We start from the raw sequence: 21,533 nt of genomic DNA on the forward strand, positions 1-21,533 counted from the left end.
AAAACATTAAAAAAATGTCTTCGTAATTCTCTCATGGAATGAGCAGCAGTTTTCTAGTCAAGGTGATGCAGGTGCAAAGTATTCCTAACAGGTAAAGAAATTATTGGACATAGTGCAATTGAGAATAACTGAAAAAAGTAACATTAATGAGACTAGATTAAAGTACTTGTGAACACCTTCAAAATTTTTATATTAAGGAATATCTTTAAATATTTATGTACTATTTTGGTTTTGCTATTTTTTCCTATTGTAAGGAAATTTACTGAGAATTTTTATCAAGTTAAACTTTTTGATGGACTTGGTATCCAGATTTATCTTCCAATCATTTTCCTCCCAGTTTAGTAATTGTATTTCCATCTACAAGACACATAACTTAAATTTCTAAAAAAGTGTTGTTGTGGTAAGAGCAGTTAGTATAATGGAAAACAGGAGAGAAGTTAGTATAATGGAAAACAGGAGAGAACTATGCTTTAGTGCGAGAAAAAAGGTTAAGACAGCAGTAAGAAAGCTCTACCCAATGATTGGAAAATACCGTGACCCTTTCTTAGACCATATCAGACATGGTCATTTATCTCACGGGATCTCTGTTACTTCCCCTAACCTTAGCTTCCCTCACTCAGGGAATTGAGAAGAAAATTGTTTACAGAGGGCTGCTGTGTTCATTTATAAGGTGCATGGTGTAAGTACCTTAAATAGTGCAAATTCGGAGAGATCTGTACTTTTATTTTTTTGAGACCTATGCTTTAAAAATCTAGTACATCTTGCATAATATTATACTTCTTTAAGACTACAGTAAAATGGACATAAATGTACTATCTGTATTGATATCTAAGGACCGTACCATACTGTATGCAAAATAAAGTGCAGTTATTAATTCTACCTAATTAAAAGTAATATAGTACTTATAGTGACCAACATTTAATTAACAACTTCACCTTAGGTAGAGGTCTTGTAGTTACAGTATTGTAAACTTAAAAATATTAAAGTTCTCTTCACAAGAAAAGAAAATTTGTGACTTGTTAACTAGACTTATTTTGGTGATCATTTCACAATATATAAATATACTGAATCATTATATTATACCCCTAAAACTAATATAATGTTATGTGTCAATTATATCTCAGTAGAAGTTTAAAAAACCTTAAAATGTGGGACCATATATTATATTTGGCGTTATATTGTATCTAGGTGTTTGACAAAAAAGATTGTTTAGATTTATTGTGTTATGAAGAAAAATATGTTCTATAACATTTTAAAGTGGTCATCAAGGGGCGCCTGGGTGGCTTAGTGGGTTGAGCCTCTGCCTTCAGCTCAGGTCATGATCTCAGGGTCCTGGGATTGAGCCCCGTGTTTGACCCTCTCTCTGCCTGCCTCTCTGCCTGCTTGTGATCTCTCTCTCTGTCACATAAATGAATAAATAAAATCTTAAAAAAAAAATAAAGTGGTCCTCTAAAGTGATCTATTGATGCAAAAAAAAAAAAAAAAAAAAAAAAAGAAAAAAGGCTGAAAATCCTGATTCAAAACTGCCTTTTAATAAGTGGAATATTTAATAATGTCAAGAATCCCTAAATCTGTTTCCATGTTTAGTTCAGCTTCAGTTGCAGATGAAGTATCTGTGAGGCCGTTTTCCCCACGTTTAACAAAAAATTGAAGGCTGTTTTTAATTTTGCTGAGTTTTTTTTTCTCTTAGTAGTAGAGTATTACCTTCAAGGGCCTACATCTTGAGAAAACCTGAAGTCTAATAAGTTTGCTTATGACACTGGGAACAAATGCCCGTGGAGACTATGCTTGTACATTATTTGGATTGCTGTTGTTTTGTTAATGTTCTGTTTTATCCATTTTTTTGAAAAGTGTGATTTTGCAGAATGTGAGATTTTTCTAGAAAGGCACATAAAACAGATACCTGTTCTTACTTGTTTGTTAGGTTTTTCAGACCTAGCATATTTCTGTGCCTTTTTTTTTTTTTTTAAAGATTTTATTTATTTATTTGACAGACAGAGATCACAAGTAGGCAGAGAGGCAGGCGGAGGGGGAGGGAGGAAGCAGGCTTCCCGCTGAGCAGAGAGCCGGATGCAGGGCTCCGTGATCATGACCTGAGCTGAAGGCAGAGGCTTTAACCCACTGAGCCACCCAGGTGCCCCTTCTGTGTTTTTTTTCATTGCTCACTCTGCTTCACAGTTACCTTGAATCCTAGAATCCACATGTAGCCATTTTACTGTCTTCCACAGCTTAAATTGCAACTCTGTGATATGCTGCTGACAACCTTCTCTAACATCTGACAGAATGGATTGTTCTCTTTTGTGTTTTCTTTAAAACACTTATTTTATGTGTATAAGTCAATGAATTTTAGTAAGGTTAGTGTATATAACCATTGTTCTCCAAAGATTATGGTGTCCATTTATGGTGACAACTTTCTCAACCCCAATCCCAGATGACAACTCATCTATTTGATTTTTATGGATGTTTCATGGTAAATGTAATCTGTGCAATATGTAGTTTTTTGTGTCTGGCTTATTTACTTATTTATTTATTTATACATTTTTTAGATTTAATTTTTTATTTTTTTATTAACATATAATGTATTATTAGCCGCAGGGGTACAGGTCTGTGAATCACCAGGTTTACACACTTCATAGGACATACCTTCCCTAATGTACATAACCCCACCACCCTCTCCCTATCCCCCTCCCCCCGGCAGCCCTCAGTTTGTTTTGTGAGATTAAGAGTCTCATGGTTTGTCTCCCTCCCGATCCCATCTTGTTTCATTTATTCTTTTCCTACCCCCCAAACCCCTCACGTTGCCTCTCAACTTCCTCATATCAGGGAGATCATATGATAATTGTGTTTCTCTGATTGACTTATTTCGCTAAGCATAATACCCTCTAGTTCCATCCACGTCGTCGCAAATGGCAAGATTTCATTTCTTTTGATGGCTGCATAGTATTCCATTGTATATATATACCACATCTTCTTTATCCATTCATCTGTTGATGGACATCTGGGTTCTTTCCATAGTTTGGCTATTGTGGACATTGCTGCTATAAACATTTGGTTGGTGTCTGGCTTTTTTTTTTTTTTTTTAAGATTTTATTTATTTATTTGACAGAGATCACAAGTAGGCAGAGAGGGAGGCAGAGAGAGAGGGGGAAGCAGACTCCTTGCTGAGCAGAGAGCCCGATGTGGGGCTCGATCCTAGGACCCTGGGATCAGGTCCTGAGCTGAAGTCAGAGGCTTTAACCCACTGAGCCACCAAGGCACCCCCAGTGTCTGGCTTTTCTTATTTGGAGAATGTTTTTGAGGTTCATCATTGTTATATCATATATCAGTACTTTGTTCCTTTTTATTTCTAATTAGTTTTCCATTATATGGATATACCACATTTTGTTTATCCATTCATCAATTAGTAGATATTTGGGTTAACTTTTTGGCCGTTAAGATGCATTGTTACTTTTAACTTTGCATATAAAAATCCTCATGGAACCTTTTTTAAGTGCAGGCATTTGGGCCTGAGTATTAGGAGATTCACCTGAGCTCCAAAAATTGGGAACCACCAGGTTAGGGTTTGGGAATCAGGTATAGATTAGTTTCAGTATAGTTGTTGGATAACTTCAGCATAGTTAATCTCTTTGATCCTCAGTTTCCTCATTTATAAAATGGGCATTATTAGGTACTTCCTCTTATAATTAAGAATATTTGTTGAGCTCTTGCTTTTTTTGCCCATCATTGTATTATGCATTTAGGTATACAGTGAACAAAATTGGATTCTTGTTCCCATATAGTTCATAAAAGTTCAGAAGGGGTTACAGACATTAGAGGATAAACACCTATAATTATTATAAATTCTTTGTAGGTAAAGTACAGGGGTGGTGTTGAAAGCATGTAATAGAGATTTAATTTAGTTTGGGCAAACTCAGGAAAGCGTACAGGATTGACATATGAGATTTGAAAAATCAGAGAAGGAACGACAGGAGGAAAAAGTTTTTGAAGCAGAAAGAGTAGTACACACTGAGAAGGATCTTGGCTTGGTCCCTTTAAGAAATAGAGTTGTGACAGGAGTATAGTGATTAAAGTGGTCAGATTAGTATATTTAGAACTTATTCAAAGGGCATTGGGAACCTGTTTAAGAAGGTTAGTGTACCTTGGTGCATTAGATCATTAATGTACCATGATCATCCTACCTGCTGTTTGAAGAATGAATTGGAGGTGGCTTAGATTCAGTTGTGGTGAAATGATGGCCAAAAGAAGGTGTATTTCATTTATATTTAGCAGGTAGCATTTACAGGACTTGGTTGATTTTAAATGTTGAAAGGGCCACTCCCAGTTTTCTGGGAGGAACAAGTTGGGTACTGTAAGGCACCATATACAGAGAGAATATAGAAGAAGGAAGGTTATTTTGGAGGGGGACAAAGTTGGGAGATAAGTTTGTTTAGGGGAATTTTAAGTTCAACATGCCTTTGTGAATAAACCAAGTGGAAATGTTAACTAGTTGTATATGTGGACCAGCGTTCATAAGAGATCAGTTAGTGTAGGGTATGTTTTATTTTGGAGTCTTTAGGTTTTAAAAATCTTAGGGCAAAAGTCTGGAGAAAAAATATAGGTTAAAAAGTGAATAGGGGTGCCTGGGTGGCTCAGTAGGTGAAGCATTTGACTATCTCAGCTCAGGTCTTGATGTCAGGGTGTGAGTTCAAGCCCTGCTTTGGACTCCATGCTAGGCATGGAGCCTCCTTTAGAAAACATCAGTAAAGGGGTCGGAATTGAGTTTTGATGAATTACTAATATTTAGAGCCCGTGTAGAAAATGAAACAACAAAGACAAGAGTGATCAGTAAGGTAGGAGGAAAATAAGGAAGAGGTAAAATAGAGTAGAAACCGAAGGAGAAGAATGATTCAAGAAGGAAGGTTTGATCAACTATTTCATACTGCTGAGAAATTAAGTAAGGATTAGAAAAGTGTTCATTTGATTCGACAAGTCAGTGATGACTTTCATTGCATAATCAATCACCCTAAAAATAATAGCTTAAAACAACCACCATTTATTTGGCTCCTGATTCTTCAGGTTGACAGTTGAGTTTGGCTTAGCTGGGTGGTAGCTGGGCAGTTTTACTCATCTGAGTCAGCCTTAGTGATCTCCCACCTGGGCTTCCTCATGCATCTGCATGTATACGTCTGTGGTCACCTCCTGGTTTGGGTGGGGCTGGCTTGTTCCTGATGCTCATGGCTAGAATAACTGGGACCTCTCATTTTCCAGTGGGATAACTTCTGGGCTTCTGCACTTTAGTAGAGTTCCAAGAGCAAGTCAGTAACCTCAAAGGCAGAAATGCTGAGCTTGCCAAAGATCCCATTAGATCAAGTCATAAGATCGTTTCAGATTCAAGGACTGGAAGAACACTCTTCTTGATTGGAGGAGCAACAGAGTCACATTGCAGGGGTGTAGATGCAGAGAAGGGAATCATCTGTTGCTGTTTTTGAAGTCCACTGCAATGATTACAGCAAAAGCATTATTGCTGGTGATGGTGGTGTTGGAAATAAGATTGTTAGTATGAAACGTAGTTGGGAACTGAAGATGTGAAGGTAGAAAATATACTTTTTGCAAAGCTTGGCTGTGAAGGTAATTTGAGAGAGAAGATGGTAGTAGCTGGAGGGGTATTTGTAGTCTAAGCAGGTAGCTATAGTATTCCTTCCACTGAAGAACAGAATGTATTGTGTGCTGAGAGAAGGCATCTAGTAGACACTGAGGATGCTTATGCAGAGGAAAGAGGAGACAACTAGTGAAGTCAGTCTTTGATAAACCTATAGAGGATGGGGTTTTGTGTACCTGTGAAGGGATTTGTTTTTGATATAAGGTTAACATACTTTCTAATAACAGGAAGGAATGAGAGAATGGGTATAAATGCAGTAGGTGAGCCAGTAGATTAGTGATGGGAGACTGAGGGAAGTTCCTGTTTGTTAGAGCTTCTATTTTCTCAGTGAAATGGAGGCAAGTTTTTTTGAGGGGGGAGTTGTGTAAGAATGTGTTGATGAGGTTTGATGTGCATAGAAGAATATGTAATTTTATTCTCCCACTGAATAGGACATTGAGCTGATGACTGACTAGAGAAATACCAGTCATTCAGTAAATGAGAGATACTATCATTATTAATATAAAAATACTATTTTATTTATTTATTTATTTATTTATAAAGATTTTATTTATTTGACAGACGGAGATCACAGAGAAGCAGGCAGAGAGAGAGTGGAGGAAGCAGGCTCCCTGCTGAGCAGAGAGCCCGATGCGGGGCTCGATCCCAGAACCCTGGGATCATGACCTGAGCCGAAGGCAGAGGCTTTAACCCACTGAGCCCCATAAAAATACTATTTTAAAGAGATTTAACTATATTTTCTATACTGTTAGATACAGGTACTACTTGAGATGTTTTAGGGACTGGGGCTCTTTTTTCTGTTTGAACCAGTTAAGTTTAACTTTATTCCCTTCTGTAAGAGTGATGGTCCTTAAAAAGAATGTAGGCAAGAAATACATTTAACCTTTTGTAAATAAACATTGCCAAATATATGAACGGAAGGAGTTACTTTCTGAAAGGACTTCCTAAACCATTTAAAATTACTTTGTTTTACCAGAACTCATAGGGATAATTATTAAATAGACTTAATTTGAATTTAAAAAAAGATTAATTCAAGTTGCATGGTGGCTTAGTGGTAACATTGTATATGGAAAAAAGCAGCTTTTTGTTTGAATAGTTGGAAAATATGTAAACGTGGCCTTAAGGTTATATACTTAGGGAAAATTGACAAAATTTATTTGTCTTTTATTTTCTTAGAAAATACTCACAATAATTTTTTAATTGTTCCTGACCTAAGAATAAGCCTAACTTCTTATACTCTGTAAGGACTATGGACTGGAAGAGTTGTCTTTATGGAGGGCACCATCTGCTGGTTATAAGAGGTACCGATTGTGGGAAGACTGCCTTCTGCAGTTACCAGACTCTTTACAAATCTTATTTTCTTTCTAATTCCACCTTTACCTGGTAAAGTCCCAGGAGGAAAATTAGTTCTTAATAAACATGGCCATGTAGGGATTTGAGTAATGGTTTGATTTTATTTGTGACCCTGAACTTGTCACATACTGGATTTTTAAGCACATTCATCATGAAAATGGCAGATGCCTGTCTTTATCTCATTTCAGTTCAATTAAAAATGATTATTCCTATTACTCTTACCCTTACTCTTCTTTTGCATTCACTGAAAGGAACTTTAGATATTTTTGCTTCAGTCTTATTTCATCTTAACATTTATTTACATCTGATAATATCAGAATGAAGAATGATAATACCATTGACTTTTTTGTTGTTGTTCCTAGAACTGTCAGTATGATTTTTAAAAATACTGATATGTTTCCTTTAACTAATGATCATTTTATTTGAACTTATTCCAAGAGTATACAAGCTGTTTATTATTAGAATATTTTCTTGTATTTTACTTATTGTTCATACTGGACATAAAATGTAAATATAACAAATGTTGCATATAATAAAAGTAAAAACTGTTTTCTGAAAGTATTTGTTTCACATTACCCTTTGAAAGGAGGGAAATTCTGGATTATCATGGTTTTGCTATAAATTGGTGGAATTAAAAGTGTGTACATTTTGGGTGCCTGGTGGCTCAGTTTGGTTAAGTGACTGCCTTTTGCTCAGGTCATGATCTTGGGATCCTGGGATGAGTCCTTCCACAGGCTCCCTGCTCAGCAGGGAGTCGCTCCTCCCTTGTGCTCTCCCCCCTCTTATGCTCATTCTCTCTCTCAAATAAATAAATAAGATCTTAAAAAAAAAAAGTGTGTACATTTTAAGTGGAGAAAGGAATTAGTCCTTTCTTAGTTCTGTAGTGTATATAGTATATGAAATGTATTCTGACACTGGTCATTTTATATAAATTATTTTTTAAGTACAGTTACTATTTTTTCATTTTCAGTGTAAATAATTGTAATCCTACAGAGATGAAATAAGTTGTCAGATAATTTCTTTGACAGTCTGTTAAACCTAAGAGGAGCAGCTATATATCACTATCTCTTATTTTTTATTTCTTTTTTTTTTTTTTTTTTTAAGATTTTATTTATTTGTCAGAGAGAGAGAGGGAGAGAGAGTGAGCACAGGCAGACAGAATGGCAGGCAGAGGCAGAGGGAGAAGCAGGCTCCCTGACGAGCAAGGAGCCCGATGTGGGACTCGATCCCAGGATGCCGGGATCATGACCTGAGCCGAAGGCAGCTGCTTAACCAACTGAGCCACCCAGGCGCCCCTCTTATTTTTTATTTCTGATAACAATTGAAGATCCTGTTTATTTCCTGTACCCTTCCCTTCTTCCTCAGCATTGGTCCCTCTCCCTCTTTCTTCTTTACACCTTTTTTTCTCTTTCGTTGCAGTTTGGTGTTTATTCCTATTATTCTCTGGAAACTTCTTTCTTAAAGATCACCTTGTCAGGTCCAAGGCCGTATTTGGTGAGGTCATTTTATATGTTTTAGTCATGTGTATTTTGAAATAATGAGCACTGTATGCCACCCCTTCATCTTCAAACTTTTTTTTCCCTAGGCTTAAAAAATTATTTTTTGCTTTTTTACCTTTTCTGACAACATTCTCTTTTTCTTCTGTCCCCTCCCCATATCAGTATAGATACTTCCTCAGGGTTCAGTCTTGATGTCTTAGCTAATCCTATACATTTTCTTAATTGAGCTTGTAAATTCATAAAACATGAGCTGTACATGGTCCTAATATATTTTCTGCCCTTGACGTTCTCTAAAATTTCAGATCTACATTTTTAGTTGCCTTCTCGACTAAATTTTTTCCCTGAGACTTGATCTCTCTCTGTTTTTTCCCTATCTCTATTATGATGAGGGCAGAGATTTTATATATTTTGCTTGTTATTACATTTCTAGTGTCTAGCATGGTATATTGCCCAAGTAAATTCTCAGTAAATGTTTAAGTAATTGACTTTCAAGGAACAAAGGCTTTGAATCTTGTAATCATCTTCTACTTCTCTATTATTTTTTTTCTACTTCTTTTTAAAAATCATTCATAAGTCTTTGAATCTGTTTTCTTGTTTTCCCATGACTGCCTATAGTCAGCTCCTCCTCCTTCCCTGGAATTTTGTAGTGGTTTCCTAACTGGTTTTACTGTATTTGATTTTGCTTCTCTCTGGGTTGTATTCCCTGTTGTAGCCACCATTTCTTAGAATAGTTCTGGTCATTCACTCAGGAAGGATTTCCAGAGTGCCTACTTTGTGTGTGGCTCTGTAATAGATACTAGCATAAAAATGATATACAGTCCTTGGCTTACAGAGCTGATATTTTAGTAAGAGAAATAGACATAGACTAAGTTCACTAAATATGATAAATTCTAATTATGATGTATTCAGTTTTTCAGCTGTAGGGTGTGGAGCCTTGCTCTGCTTGGAGATGTCAGGGAAAGCTTAAACATAGACTTATAGACTTGAGACTTTTTAAGGTACGTAGAGTTTGCTTGGTAGCCAAGAGCCAGTAAATATGTCTTTTCTGAAGAAACATCTTATATATATTCACAGAAGTATTTCAGATGTGCTTCTAATACTGTTATTTATAAAACTGAAGTGCATACTGAGTAGACCTGCCCCTTTGTTGGCTCTTATCTTTTCCTCCTTAGCTCCCTTTACTTCCTTCCACCTTTTCCTTCAGTCACACTTCTAGATCCTAAGTAAAAATTCTGAACTTTCTTCTCTAGATTAGTAACACATTTGAACTGTTTCTTCTCAGTCCTTTTTTTGTTCTGTATATTATTACCAGCTTCATTTCCATTCACTTAGAGAAGTGGGCTTTCTTTCAATCTTGTATTTTCTAAGATTGTTATTTCTGTTAGGATAATTTTAGAATTTACTGTGATTTAATTATTTAGGGGGATTTTTTGGAATAGATTTTTGAGACCCGTCTTATTCATTTTGCCTTATAGTCACTGCTAAAGAATCATGCAAGTAACAAGGACTTGACAAATTTTTGACTGTGACAAATTTTTTGACTATGTGGATGAGTTTATTCTACAGAGGCACCATGTCTACATTTTTTAGTGGCAATCTGTGGTCATAATTGTCTGTCTCTTGTTAGGAATGGTCAGCATCAGCTTTTATTTCTGTCAAGGCAAGGCAGAGACTTTCTTGACTTCCAGGTTCTGTGGAAAACTGGGAATCCTATCACATTTATTTACCTTCCCCTGAAATGATTTGTTCTGGACCTTTGCTAAATATCTTCTTTGGCTGAAGGAACATAGCTATGGCCTTGGTTCTTGCTTTTCCTAACCTGAGGTCATGTAGTTGTTCTCCCATATCATCTAAAAGTTTTATATTTTGCTCCCCCCCCCAAAATGTGTGTTTTATTTTTAGAGAGAAATAAAACTGAGGTTTTTTCCAGTAAAGGGAAGATATAGCAGTATGAGATCATGTCCTGGTTACATGTTAATTATCACATTCTATACAATGTGGATGTGATCAACATGTATTCAGTGATAGTATGAATAAACATTTGAGATGTAAAAATCACATGCCACTTACCAATGCTGTAAACCCATAAATGTCTAAATAAATACCTAGAAATAAGTAAATTTTAGAAACTGAAGCTTTTCACAGTGTTTATAGATCAACCCAAATGGTACATACAAATAGTATAGCCGATAAATTGACATTACTGTTAGTTTCCACCTAATTTCTTCATCAAATGGCTGTCTAGTGTTGCATTAGTGAAGATACTTCCTCAACCACATGGGTACCCCAGAGCCTATGATGAATCACTTTACAGCAGCCAAGATCACCCACAGAGAATCCTAAATGTCAATAGTGTTCATCTGTCTCAAAAAGAATGTTGTTTGTCAGTGTTCCAAAGTATACCAAACCAGACGATGGGTCAGTTAAGTCAGTCCAATACCTTTGAGCTCGAAGAGCATAGCAAATTTTCTTAGCACCATTAATGAACTTTTCTAAAAGCATTTCTCTTTCATTTTCTGCCTCTTTGCTCCAAACAGTCTTATCATTCTTAGTTTTCTGTGTTATAGTCAGAATCATTAGTTTGTTGGTAGCTCCTTCTGGAAACAGTGACTCAAATATCTTTGCAGCAATTCTCGACATGTCTGGATTGCACACTCTGGCGTTTTCAAAGTAAGTTTCTGCACTGCTGATTTCTTGTTCAGCAGGTGCATTATTACTGAAATTCAATCACATACTGTGCCATCACAGACTCGTGTCTCACTTGATAAAGATTCTGCTAGAACATTAGGTAAAGTTTTGCGAACCTGGCTTTTCTTCTGTGATGTGCTCCCATTGAGATGACAATCAAAACCTATGTTCTCAGGAAGCTGGAATCTCTGATTCTGAGGTTGAAATGGTCCCAGAGCTTCATCAGGCCATACTGTTTGAGAGCATATATCTGGAGGTGCAAGGGCCAGATGAGAGTCATCAGAACCTGAAGATCTTGCAGTTGAAAGTGCTTTGGGATTGACAACCCTTTTAACTAAAAAGCAAAATCCTGGGAAATAGGAAGCCAGTCTGGCTCTATTACAGATCACAGTGGCAGAAGCAAAATATCTTTCCTTTCGTAACATTATTCCGAGTGCTGTGACACCAAGATGGGTGAATTTAGAGGGGCTGTTGTGGGTGGAAATCATCCGTACCAGTCCTGCTGCCATCTCCAGCTTATATTTTGCTTTTATATTTAGTCCATGAATCTACCTGGAATTCCTTTTGTGTAAGCTGTGAGATAGAGGTATGATGTCATTTTTTGGAGGGGGAGTATTAAAGCGTCTCAGAACTTGAAAAAATTTAAACTTTTAAAAACTTTATTGAGCTATGATTTACATAGCATAAAATTAATACGTTTTACCTATTTCAAGTGTACAATTCAGTGATTTTTAGGCAAATTTCCTGAGTATTGTGGTGTCTGGGTGGCTCAGTTGGTTAAGCTTCTGCCTTTGGCTCAGGTCATGATCCCAGGGTCCTGGGATGGAGCTCCACATTGGGTTCCCTGCTTGGTGGGGAGCCTGCTTCTCCCTCTCCCTCTGCCCCTCCCACATGCTCTCTCTCTCTCTGTGAAATAAATAAAATCTTTAAAAAATGGGTTTATTGAACTGTAACTGATAACAGAGAGAAAAACTACATACACACTGTATGCAACACCTATGATACCATTACCACATAGCTGTCACTTGCTGTAAACACAGTCACTTCCAGAAGTTTCCTTGTGTTTTTGCTTTTTTGTCCTTGTAAGAACACACAATGTGAAATCGACCCTCTTAACAAATTCTTAAGTGTACAACACTGTATTAACTAAAGATGCTATGTTGTATGGAACATCTCAGAATTTAATCATATTGTAAAACTCTTAACTTTACACCCATTGAATAACAACTCCCCATTTTCTCCTCTCATCTCCTGGCAACCACTATTCTGTTTTCTGTATCTTCTAAGTTTGACTATTTTAGTTATCTCCTATAAATGGGATCATGCAGTATTTGCCCTTATGTGATTGACTTATTTCACTCAGCATGTCTTTCAGTTCCATTCATGTTGCAAATGGTAGGATTTTCTTCTTTTTAAGCCTGAGTAATGTTCTGTTGTATGTATAAACCTCTTTTTCTTCATCCATTCATCTATTGATGAGCATTTGGGTTCTTTCTATATTTTGGCTTTTGCGAGTAATACTGCAGTGCAGATGGGTGTGCAGATACCTCTTGGACTTACTGATTTCCTTTTTTTCGGGGGTATATATACCCAGGATCAGGGTTGCTGGATCGTCTGGTAGTTCTATATTTAATTTTTTGAGGAAACTTCATACTGCTTTCCATAGTGGGTGTATCATTTTACATTCGCACCAACAGTGTACAAGAATTCTTTGTTTTTCACCTCTTTGTCAACACTTGTTAGCTTTTGGTTTTTTTGATAATGGCCATCCAACAGGAGTGAAGTGATAACTTGTTCTTGATTTGCATTTCTCAGTGGTGAAAATAGGAAGTTTTCTTCTAAAGTCAAGAACAAGACAAGGATGCCTACTCTTGCCACTTACTTCTATTCAGCATGGTACTGGAAGTCCTACCCAGCATTTAGGCATTAAAGGCAAGAAATAAAAGGAATCCAAATTGGAAAAGAAATAAACTTCCCTGTTCACAGATGATGTGATCTTATATGTAGAAAACTCTTAAAGACCCTACAAAAACTTTTAGAACTAATAAATTCTGTTAAGGTGCAGGATACAAAATCAACATGCAAAAATCAGTAACGTTTTGAGATACTACCAGTGAACTCTCTGAAAAGGAGATTAACAAAAGAATTCCTTCACAATAGTATCAAAAAGAAAAAAGTTACTTTGCAGTAAACTTTACCAAGGAAGTCAAAGTTGTATACTGAAAACTGTAATATGTTGGTGAAAGAAATAAGACATAAATGGAAAGATAATCCAGTGTTCATGGATTGGAAGACTTAATACTATTGAAATGTTAGGCAATATTTGGAATTTTTCGTTTTGTTCTGTCTGATTTTTTCTTACTGATATGCCCTGCTGCTGTTTTTCATATATTAAATTTCATGTATAAAACATGAAGGGTCTGTTTCTAGGCTAATATTTCCCATTGATCCTTTTTCTCCCCCCATGCACCAGTAAGTACTACATCATCTAAATAGATTACTGTAGCTTTATAGTGGGTTTTAATATTTGAGAACAAATTCATTTATAGTGTTTTTCTTCAAGTAGCTTGCTATTTTTGGCCTTTTGCATTTACATATAAATTTTTAAAAAATTTGCCATGTTTCTTTCAAAATCAAAACTTGGGCTTGTTGGGATTATATTGACTACGTAAACACTGGGAAGATTTGCTGTCTTTATGGTATTTGAAACTTCCAATCCAGTCTATAATATCTCTTCATTTATTTAGGTTTTCTTTAATTTCTGCCAATGATTTTTCTCTGTAAAAGTACATCTTTTGTTAGATTAACTTGTAGATAGTTTATGCTTTTCTATGTAAATTGCATTTCTAAACTTTTTATTTGCTATCCATATGAATACAGTTGATTGCTTTGCTTTTAAACCTTTTTATTTTGCTATAGGTGTAAAGTTAAAAAATAGTACACAGAATTCTGTAACCCTTCCTCATCTTCTGCCAGTGGTGACATATTATGTAACTGAAGTGTACAATATCAAATAAGGAAATTGATACTGATATAATATTGTTAATTAGATAACTGATTTTATTCAGTTTTCTTAAGTTTTTGCATAATATTTTTTCTCTCTCTCTTTCTGTCTCTGTGTAGTTCTGTATAGTTTGATTCTGTATATAGATTCATGTCATTACTATAGCAGTCAAGATACGGAATTATAAAGGAATTCCATAATGCTTACCTCTTAGTCTCATCTGTGTACCCCAACAGCCACTAATCTGTTCTCCATGTCTGTAGTTTTGTCATTTTGAGAATATTATATTAATGAAACCATGTAGCGTGTATCCTTTTGAGATTGGCTTTTCCTATAAGCATAAGGACAGTTAAGTTATTGCATGTTTCATTAAGTTCTTATTATTGCTGTGTATTATTTCATTGTATGGATCTATCAGAGTTTGTTTAACCATTTATTCATTGAAGGGCTTTGGATTGCTTCCGGTTTTGAGGTGTATGAATAAGGCTTTTACAAATATTCCTGTATAGATTTGCATAAACACTGGCTTTCATTTCTTGGGAAAAATTCCCAAGAGTGCAGTTGCTGGTTTGTTTGGTAAGTGCATGTTCAGTTTTATGAGAAACTGCCAGATTATTTTCAGCTATTGGTTGTACTATTTTACATTTCCACCAGCAGTGTCTAGATTCAGTTTCTTCACATCTTGCTTGCTATATCTGATGTTATTGCTATTTCCTATTTTAGCCATTCTAATAGTATATAATGGTATCTCATTGTGGTTTTAATTTGCATTTTCCAATGATTAATGGTGTTGAACATCTTTTTCATATGCTTATTTGCCATTTGAATTCCCTCTTCAAATGTCTGTTCATGTCTTTTGCCCATTTTGTAATTGGTGTTTAGTGTCTGCATGGTATATTATCTCCTCCTTTTACTTTCAGCATCTCATATCCATATATTTTTAAATGTTTTATGTAAACTCTTTATATTGAAATTTTAAAATCTTGTTTTTTTAACCTGATTATATATATCAGATATGTATAGTGTAAAGTACATAGTATGTGCTAAGCAGTGTTGTAAGTGCTAAGCAATGTTGTAAGTGTTATATTTACTTATAGCTTCCAATTTTTGTTTAGCTAATTTGTCTGTATTTTCATCCCGTTCTTGAAAATTATATTCCTTGGATGTAAACTTTAGCTTTGCAATTATATTCTTTCCCCACATTGAGGATGACATTTTGTTGTCTTCTGGCTTACATTGTGCTGACATACAAGTTTAAACTGTTCCTTTCAAAGTTATATGATTGCTTTAAGGTTTTGTTTGTTTTCTACAATTCTTATTATTTTGAGTTTAATTTTGTTTGGCTTCTTGAATTTATGGATTGATATTTTATGCTGTTCTACTCAGATAGGGCCTCTACCTTCATTTATCTTTTGGTACTTCCATGAATCGTAAGTTAATCTTTTCTGTCCTTTCTTGTTCTTTATATTCTTTTGATTTCTCTTCCAGTTTACTAATTTTAATAGCTTTTTCTAATCTGCTAATAAACTTGTCCATTGAGTTTTTAATTTTAGTTTTTGCATTTTTATTTTTAGAAGTTTGACTTTCTGTTCTGGTTTGCTCTCTATAATTATTCCTTGAGTTATTTTAGACTTTCATTTCTTTAAAACAATAAATACAGTAGTTTTGTAATCTGTTTGAGAATTGTAATATATGAAGTCTTTGTTCTGTCTTGGTGCCTGGTATTTCTGCTGATTCTTGCACATAGTGTCATGTTTCCTTAGGTGCTTGATTATTTTTGACTTGATAATGCTCATTGTCCTAGAAACCTCATGGTGGGGATTCTTTGAGGTGTAGAATTTTACTTACATTTGGTTCTTGGTAGTACTACCAGTCAGGGGTCACTGCATTCATGTCTTGAGGTTCTCTGGACAACTTAGGTAATGTGAATCATTGCAAATGTGCAGGCCCATGTTGAAAATCAGTTAGCTGCATTTGTTATTACGTTGCTCTGCTTAGTACCAAGGCAGCTTGCTCTGCTCTTCCCAGTGGCTATTGATGGGGGCATGGGCACATACTGATTTCTGGCTTATCTTTGCGGGTGTTATCTTTCTGGAGTTGGGGTAGTATTGTGGGGTAGTATTGATGTCAGGAGGGTCTCTGATGTTCTATCTTGACAGGTTAAGATTTACCTCTGTCCCTGTTGCCTCATAAGACGACCAAACTGAATTCTAGATTTGTCAGGGTTGGCAAATGCCCTCAGGGTGTCAGTGGATATAATGCTCCAGTACCCCTTTTACCTCTTTGGATTCCCGTATTCTCTTTTGTTTGGGACAAGTAATTTGTGGTGCTTTAAAAAATAAGCTTGTTTTGGATGGCTTTTTCCCCCTATTATTTATAGTTTATGTAGTTGGATGGTTAGTGCAAATCACTCAACTTAAAATGAATAGAAATGGAAGTGAAAATATAATTGAAAAAAATTGTGGAAGTGCTTAATAAAATGTTTTTCATTAATTAGATAAGTGAGATACTGTAAATTAGGAAGTAGTTATAAATTATTTGGTTGGGAGGACAGGTTACCTTTCATGTTTATTACTTAGTTTATGCCAATTTTTTTGTTTGCTTCTAATTGTTTTCTTGTTTTAGGGGGAAAATATTTCCATCATGGCTCATTCAAAGACAAGAACCAATGATGGAAAAATTACTTATCCTCCTGGTGTCAAGGAAATCTCAGATAAAATATCTAAAGAGGAGATGGTGAGACGGTTAAAGGTGAGTAAAATTATGTTATGTTTTGGGGTATCTGTTTAGGGTGGGGGGTTACCTATGGAAATCACATAGGGCTATATTTTGTTAGGGCACCTTAAAAAAGCAAATGAAAGCTAAAAATGGCAGGGAAGGGATTGAGGAGAGTGGAAATAGGTAAAGAACTGTAGGGTTTCCTTGGCTATTGTTAATGGGAGAGCAGCTGGAAGGGTGAAGCTTTTCTAGGGCCACCTATACTTGGGTATAAAGAATAAATCTGTAGTACTCTTACATTCATTGTTGTCTGTATAAAAGTTCTTTGTCCTGTATCTCATTTATTTTAAAACAACAATCATTTTAATCTGAGAAGGGAAGTTTTAAGTCTTTGTACTGAGCATTACTTACTTTTAAGTTACTTTGGAGTAGGTTAAAGAGCTTTACTTTCAGCTTCTGTCTCTGCTTCTGACATGTAGCAGTGAATCAAGATTGATGGTGACCTTCCATAGATGAAGTGGTCTCTGGCTCAGTCTCTTTATATGTGTTTGAACAATATTTTACCTTTTCTTCAGGGCAGTGATGGTTGGTCCCTGTGATTATAAAATGCTTAAAGGAGCAGAGTGGCTAACCAGAATGCTAAGCTGATTTATCAGTTAGTTGAGCTGTTCTTTATTTTTGAGCATTTTTTCCCTTCTAAATTATATCTACCTAGACATTAATTTTGCTTGATACATTATTATTTGTCCCTATTTCAAGACTGGAAAACCTGCATTAATTAATCATTGAAGATCCTGGAGCCTCTTTAAAGCAAAGTACTGTCTTATAGTTGTTGCTTCATGGTTTATTTTTATTAGAAGAAAAGGACTCCAATAGTCATAAATTTCCCCTAAAGTCTTAGTTTTGTGCATAAGATATTAGAATGTCAGATATTAGATTTTTTTATTCCAAGGAAAAGACACCTTTGAGCAGATTAAAATTACTGATATGTGCTAGTTAGGAACTTGTGTATATTTTGTTAAAAATAGTGAAGCTACATATCCTTTGTATGTGACACTTTTCATTTTCTCTGTATGTACGTTCTCTTGACCTGTTGAATTTTTAGAGAAGTGAATACTTGATTACCTCAGATTAGTTTTTATTTTAACAATGATAGGTAAACATCTCTGTTGTTTACGAAGAAACTATTAAATGCAGAAGCTATACTTCTAAGTTGATTAACATTTCCTGACTTTTAGAGATGATATTTCCTCAGACATCTTTTTTAATAGATGACTTATACATGAGCAATTGAGTTTAATAACACCATTTGAGTTGTAGATGGTTTTGAGGAATTCTTATTATCTAGCCCTTGTGTAAACTTTGTTGTTAGTTTTGGTGGAATGATTTCCACAGTGTTCACATTTAGTGTTTGTAATATGTTTTCATTATTTTTTAGACATTTATGCCTAGCAGTAATCTGGCTAATATACTTTTTTCTTCATTTATTTTCCTAATTTACACTTACCCATTATTTTTAGCAACCTTCTTAGAGAAATATAAAAAGGATTTAATAGTGGGCTGACAGTAATTTTTGATATGTACAATTACAGGAGTGAGTTTTATAAATTAAAACCGTTAACATGTAGGGTCATTATTTATTATTTATATAATTTCTAGAGTTTCCTATAATATTTTATTCAAAATATACTGAATCTCTCTTTGTGAACAGATTCTAGAAAAAGAAATGGCTTCCTGCATGTAGGTCTTTTTTTTTTTCTTTGCCTCTTTTCATGATATGCCTATACCGTCAAACATATATCTTAAAAGAATAAACTTAAGAAGGTAGGAGAGTAGTCCTGGACCTTGTACCCTTAAATTAACTATAGTGCCAGACTGGAAGAATTAACCTACAGTTGGTTCTGGCATCTGGCATAGTAGAACTGAGGTCTTCCCTGTGAGGAACACTGTTTCCCAGCAAGGCAGTGGAATCTAGCTCTAACGCAGAGTAGAAATCCGTGTATTTTTCAAGGACTAAGTCATTAGATATTGATAGTTGGTGGCCAGTCCTACTTGTTGATTAGTATTTGCAGCACCACCTAGTGGATGCCGGATGGTCACCTTTCCATTAGAGTTTTATTTAAATGTATGTTCCTGTCAAGTTGTCAATTTAAAGTCTCATCTGAGGTAAGCATAGTATGGACTGAGGGTTCATTGTGACAACTAATACGGAAATTAGAAAAAGCTCTTTATAGAATTCAACTGGTACCATTCCTCACCGTTTTTATTTCTGTCCTACTTCTTTTATGTAAATGTTTTTGAAAAAGGAAACATTTTTTATAGGTTCTTTCTGCTTACTTCATTCATGCCATTGAGTCCTACTAAGAAACTGTCCATGTCATGTTCTCTTTTACCGTGGCACAAGAAATATTTTGTTGGATGCTATGGTAGTCACTTTGTGGTAGCTTTTTAATGTTTTGGAATACATCTTCATCATCCTTTCTTAAATCTGTTTATTCTTTTTTAGCTGACTATATAAGTCCATGTGTCTGGAGTGGTTTATGGGTCAGATGGAAAAATAAATTGTTTTTTTCTTTTCCTGGGTTTTTTCTTAAGTGTAGTAAAAGGAGTAGGTATGTTATAAAAAGGGGTTGTTCTTTTTGAGAAGGACATATTCCTTTTAGTCCATTTGTAAAAGTGAGACCAGAAATGCCATGCAAGGCTAGTTTTAAACTTTTTATCGGTTAGCAGATAGGATGGGTACATGAAAAGTATCTTGGTCTTTTAAAGTCTTTTAAAGAAGTTATTTTTCCTGTAGTTTTTGAAGGATCTTGTTCTCTCGACACTTAACAGAGGAAAAATGAAAACTACTGTATATTATTTATTTGGAAGTTAATCTTTGTAATTCATATGGTTGTTATTTCAAATGACTATTTTTGCATGAAGGATTTCATGATTTCATTATTCTGTTTTTGAATAGATGGTTGTGAAAACTTTCATGGATATGGACCAGGACTCTGAAGAAGAAAAGGAGCTATATTTAAACCTAGCTTTACATCTTGCTTCAGATTTTTTCCTCAAGCATCCTGACAAAGATGTTCGCTTACTGGTAGCCTGCTGCCTTGCTGATATTTTCAGGATTTATGCTCCTGAAGCTCCTTACACGTCCCCTGATAAACTAAAGGCAAGTACTGATTTAAAGAATTTTCAAGATTGACTGATACTTTCATTTATCTAACTAAAATGGGACTTAAAGTATTTAGATAATTTCTTCAGATTCTTTGACACTGACTGTAGCAATCTTTTGTTAAATAACTTCTTCCTCCTCTTCTTCTTCTTCTTCTCCAAAGAACTCCCCCACCCCTCATTTAGAACTTACTTTTCTAAAACAGTTTTTGATCTTTAGGATAAGAAGTAGATTAGGGCATATACTTTTTATAGTATACTTTTTATATTATCATTAATTCTATTTCAATAGCACTTGGTGGGGGGATACTTCCTTTTCTCTTTTGAACATCTATGCTGAAGCCTATATTCATTATTTAAAACATAGTATGTAGTATAAGCCTGAATTTATACTATGAATCCTAATGTGTGTGTGTGTGTGTGATGTGAATTGTTTGGAAAAAAATACAGTGAACAAAATTTTAATGAAAAGGTAGAAAAGACACCTAGTACTTGGTTAAAGTAGTTGTAAGTAAAGCCATATGATTGGAAAATCTTTAAAAGATGAAAAAAGGGGAATAGCATGATTAATCCAGCTGCTAGAAAGTGTGAAATAACTAGAGCTGTGCAAAAAGGTACTGAATAAAATAGGTGAGAAAACTAGAAAAACCAGTAGTAATAAAAGATAATTGTGGGGGTGCCTGGGTGGCTCAGTTGGTTAAGTGGCTGCCTTTAGCTCAGTTCTTGATCCCTGGGTCCTAGGATCAAGACAGGAGTCCAGCTTCTCTCTCTCCCTCCTTTGCCCCTTCCCCTAGCTTGTGCTCTCTCTCCCTTTCTCTCTCTCTCTCTCGCTCGCTCGCTCAAATAAATAAATAAATAAAATCTTTAAAAATAAAAAAAAGATAATTGTGAAAATTGTGGGTTAGGGAATGAGTGTATAGGAAGATTATTACTGCCATTGTGGAGAAAATGATGGCAATTTAGGTTTATTTTATTTTAACAAGTATTGTTGTTAATTATGTGTTAGGAACTGGGTTTACAGTGGTGAAAAAGAGTCCTTATATGATCCCTGATAATTGGGAGTGAGGAGCCTGCTCATTTGATCAAGTCTGACAGAATTCCAGTGTGGAATTCCCAAACTGGTTTGGGCATGGTTGTTTAATATTTTAATTGGTAAAAATCTCAGGACAGTGACAGTATTTGTCACTTGAAGGTAGAGTTGAAATGTAAAATTTGAGAATGGTCAGAGGTTTAAGTAGATAACATGAGCTGGTCTGTCAAGTTGTATACCCAGGTATGTATTTTCCTTTCTAATTATAAATCTCTAATTTGGGGATGGCCTGTGGGCTCTTCCTTACTAGTGTCTTGTCGGCATTCTTAGGAAGAGGAAGGTCTAATTTAAGAGTGCTGCTACAGGTTTCTTTTACCCCTTGTGTATTTCTCAGTTTGCATAATCAGTGATCTATCTCAGGGCCTTGGGGTAATAAAA

General features: G+C 35.3%; 1 protein-coding gene and 1 pseudogene across 5 annotated transcripts in view; one reads left to right on the plus strand and one right to left on the minus strand.

Annotated features, from left to right (window-relative positions):
• Nucleotides 1-10,696: 10,696 nt before the first annotated feature.
• LOC111158533 lies at nucleotides 10,697-11,687 on the minus strand (annotated as a pseudogene).
• Nucleotides 11,688-16,810: 5,123 nt separating this feature from the next.
• Nucleotides 16,811-21,533, plus strand: part of LOC111158551 (PDS5 cohesin associated factor B) — a 133,555-nt gene continuing 128,832 nt past the window's right edge. For 4 of the 5 annotated variants that reach the window (XM_022520649.1, XM_022520652.1, XM_022520650.1 and 1 more), the window contains exons 1-2: nucleotides 16,813-16,933; nucleotides 19,860-20,063. In XM_022520649.1, the coding sequence (XP_022376357.1) occupies nucleotides 16,826-16,933; nucleotides 19,860-20,063 (312 nt within the window). In that variant the 5' untranslated portion in view covers nucleotides 16,813-16,825. Of the gene's footprint in view, nucleotides 16,934-19,859; nucleotides 20,064-21,533 lie in introns of all 5 variants that reach the window. The other variant, XM_022520648.1, reaches the window with a different exon arrangement.

This window comes from Enhydra lutris, unplaced genomic scaffold (genome assembly GCF_002288905.1).
Source record: "Enhydra lutris kenyoni isolate GAN:26980312 unplaced genomic scaffold, ASM228890v2 scaffoldscaffold60, whole genome shotgun sequence".
Lineage (NCBI taxonomy): Eukaryota > Metazoa > Chordata > Mammalia > Carnivora > Mustelidae > Enhydra > Enhydra lutris.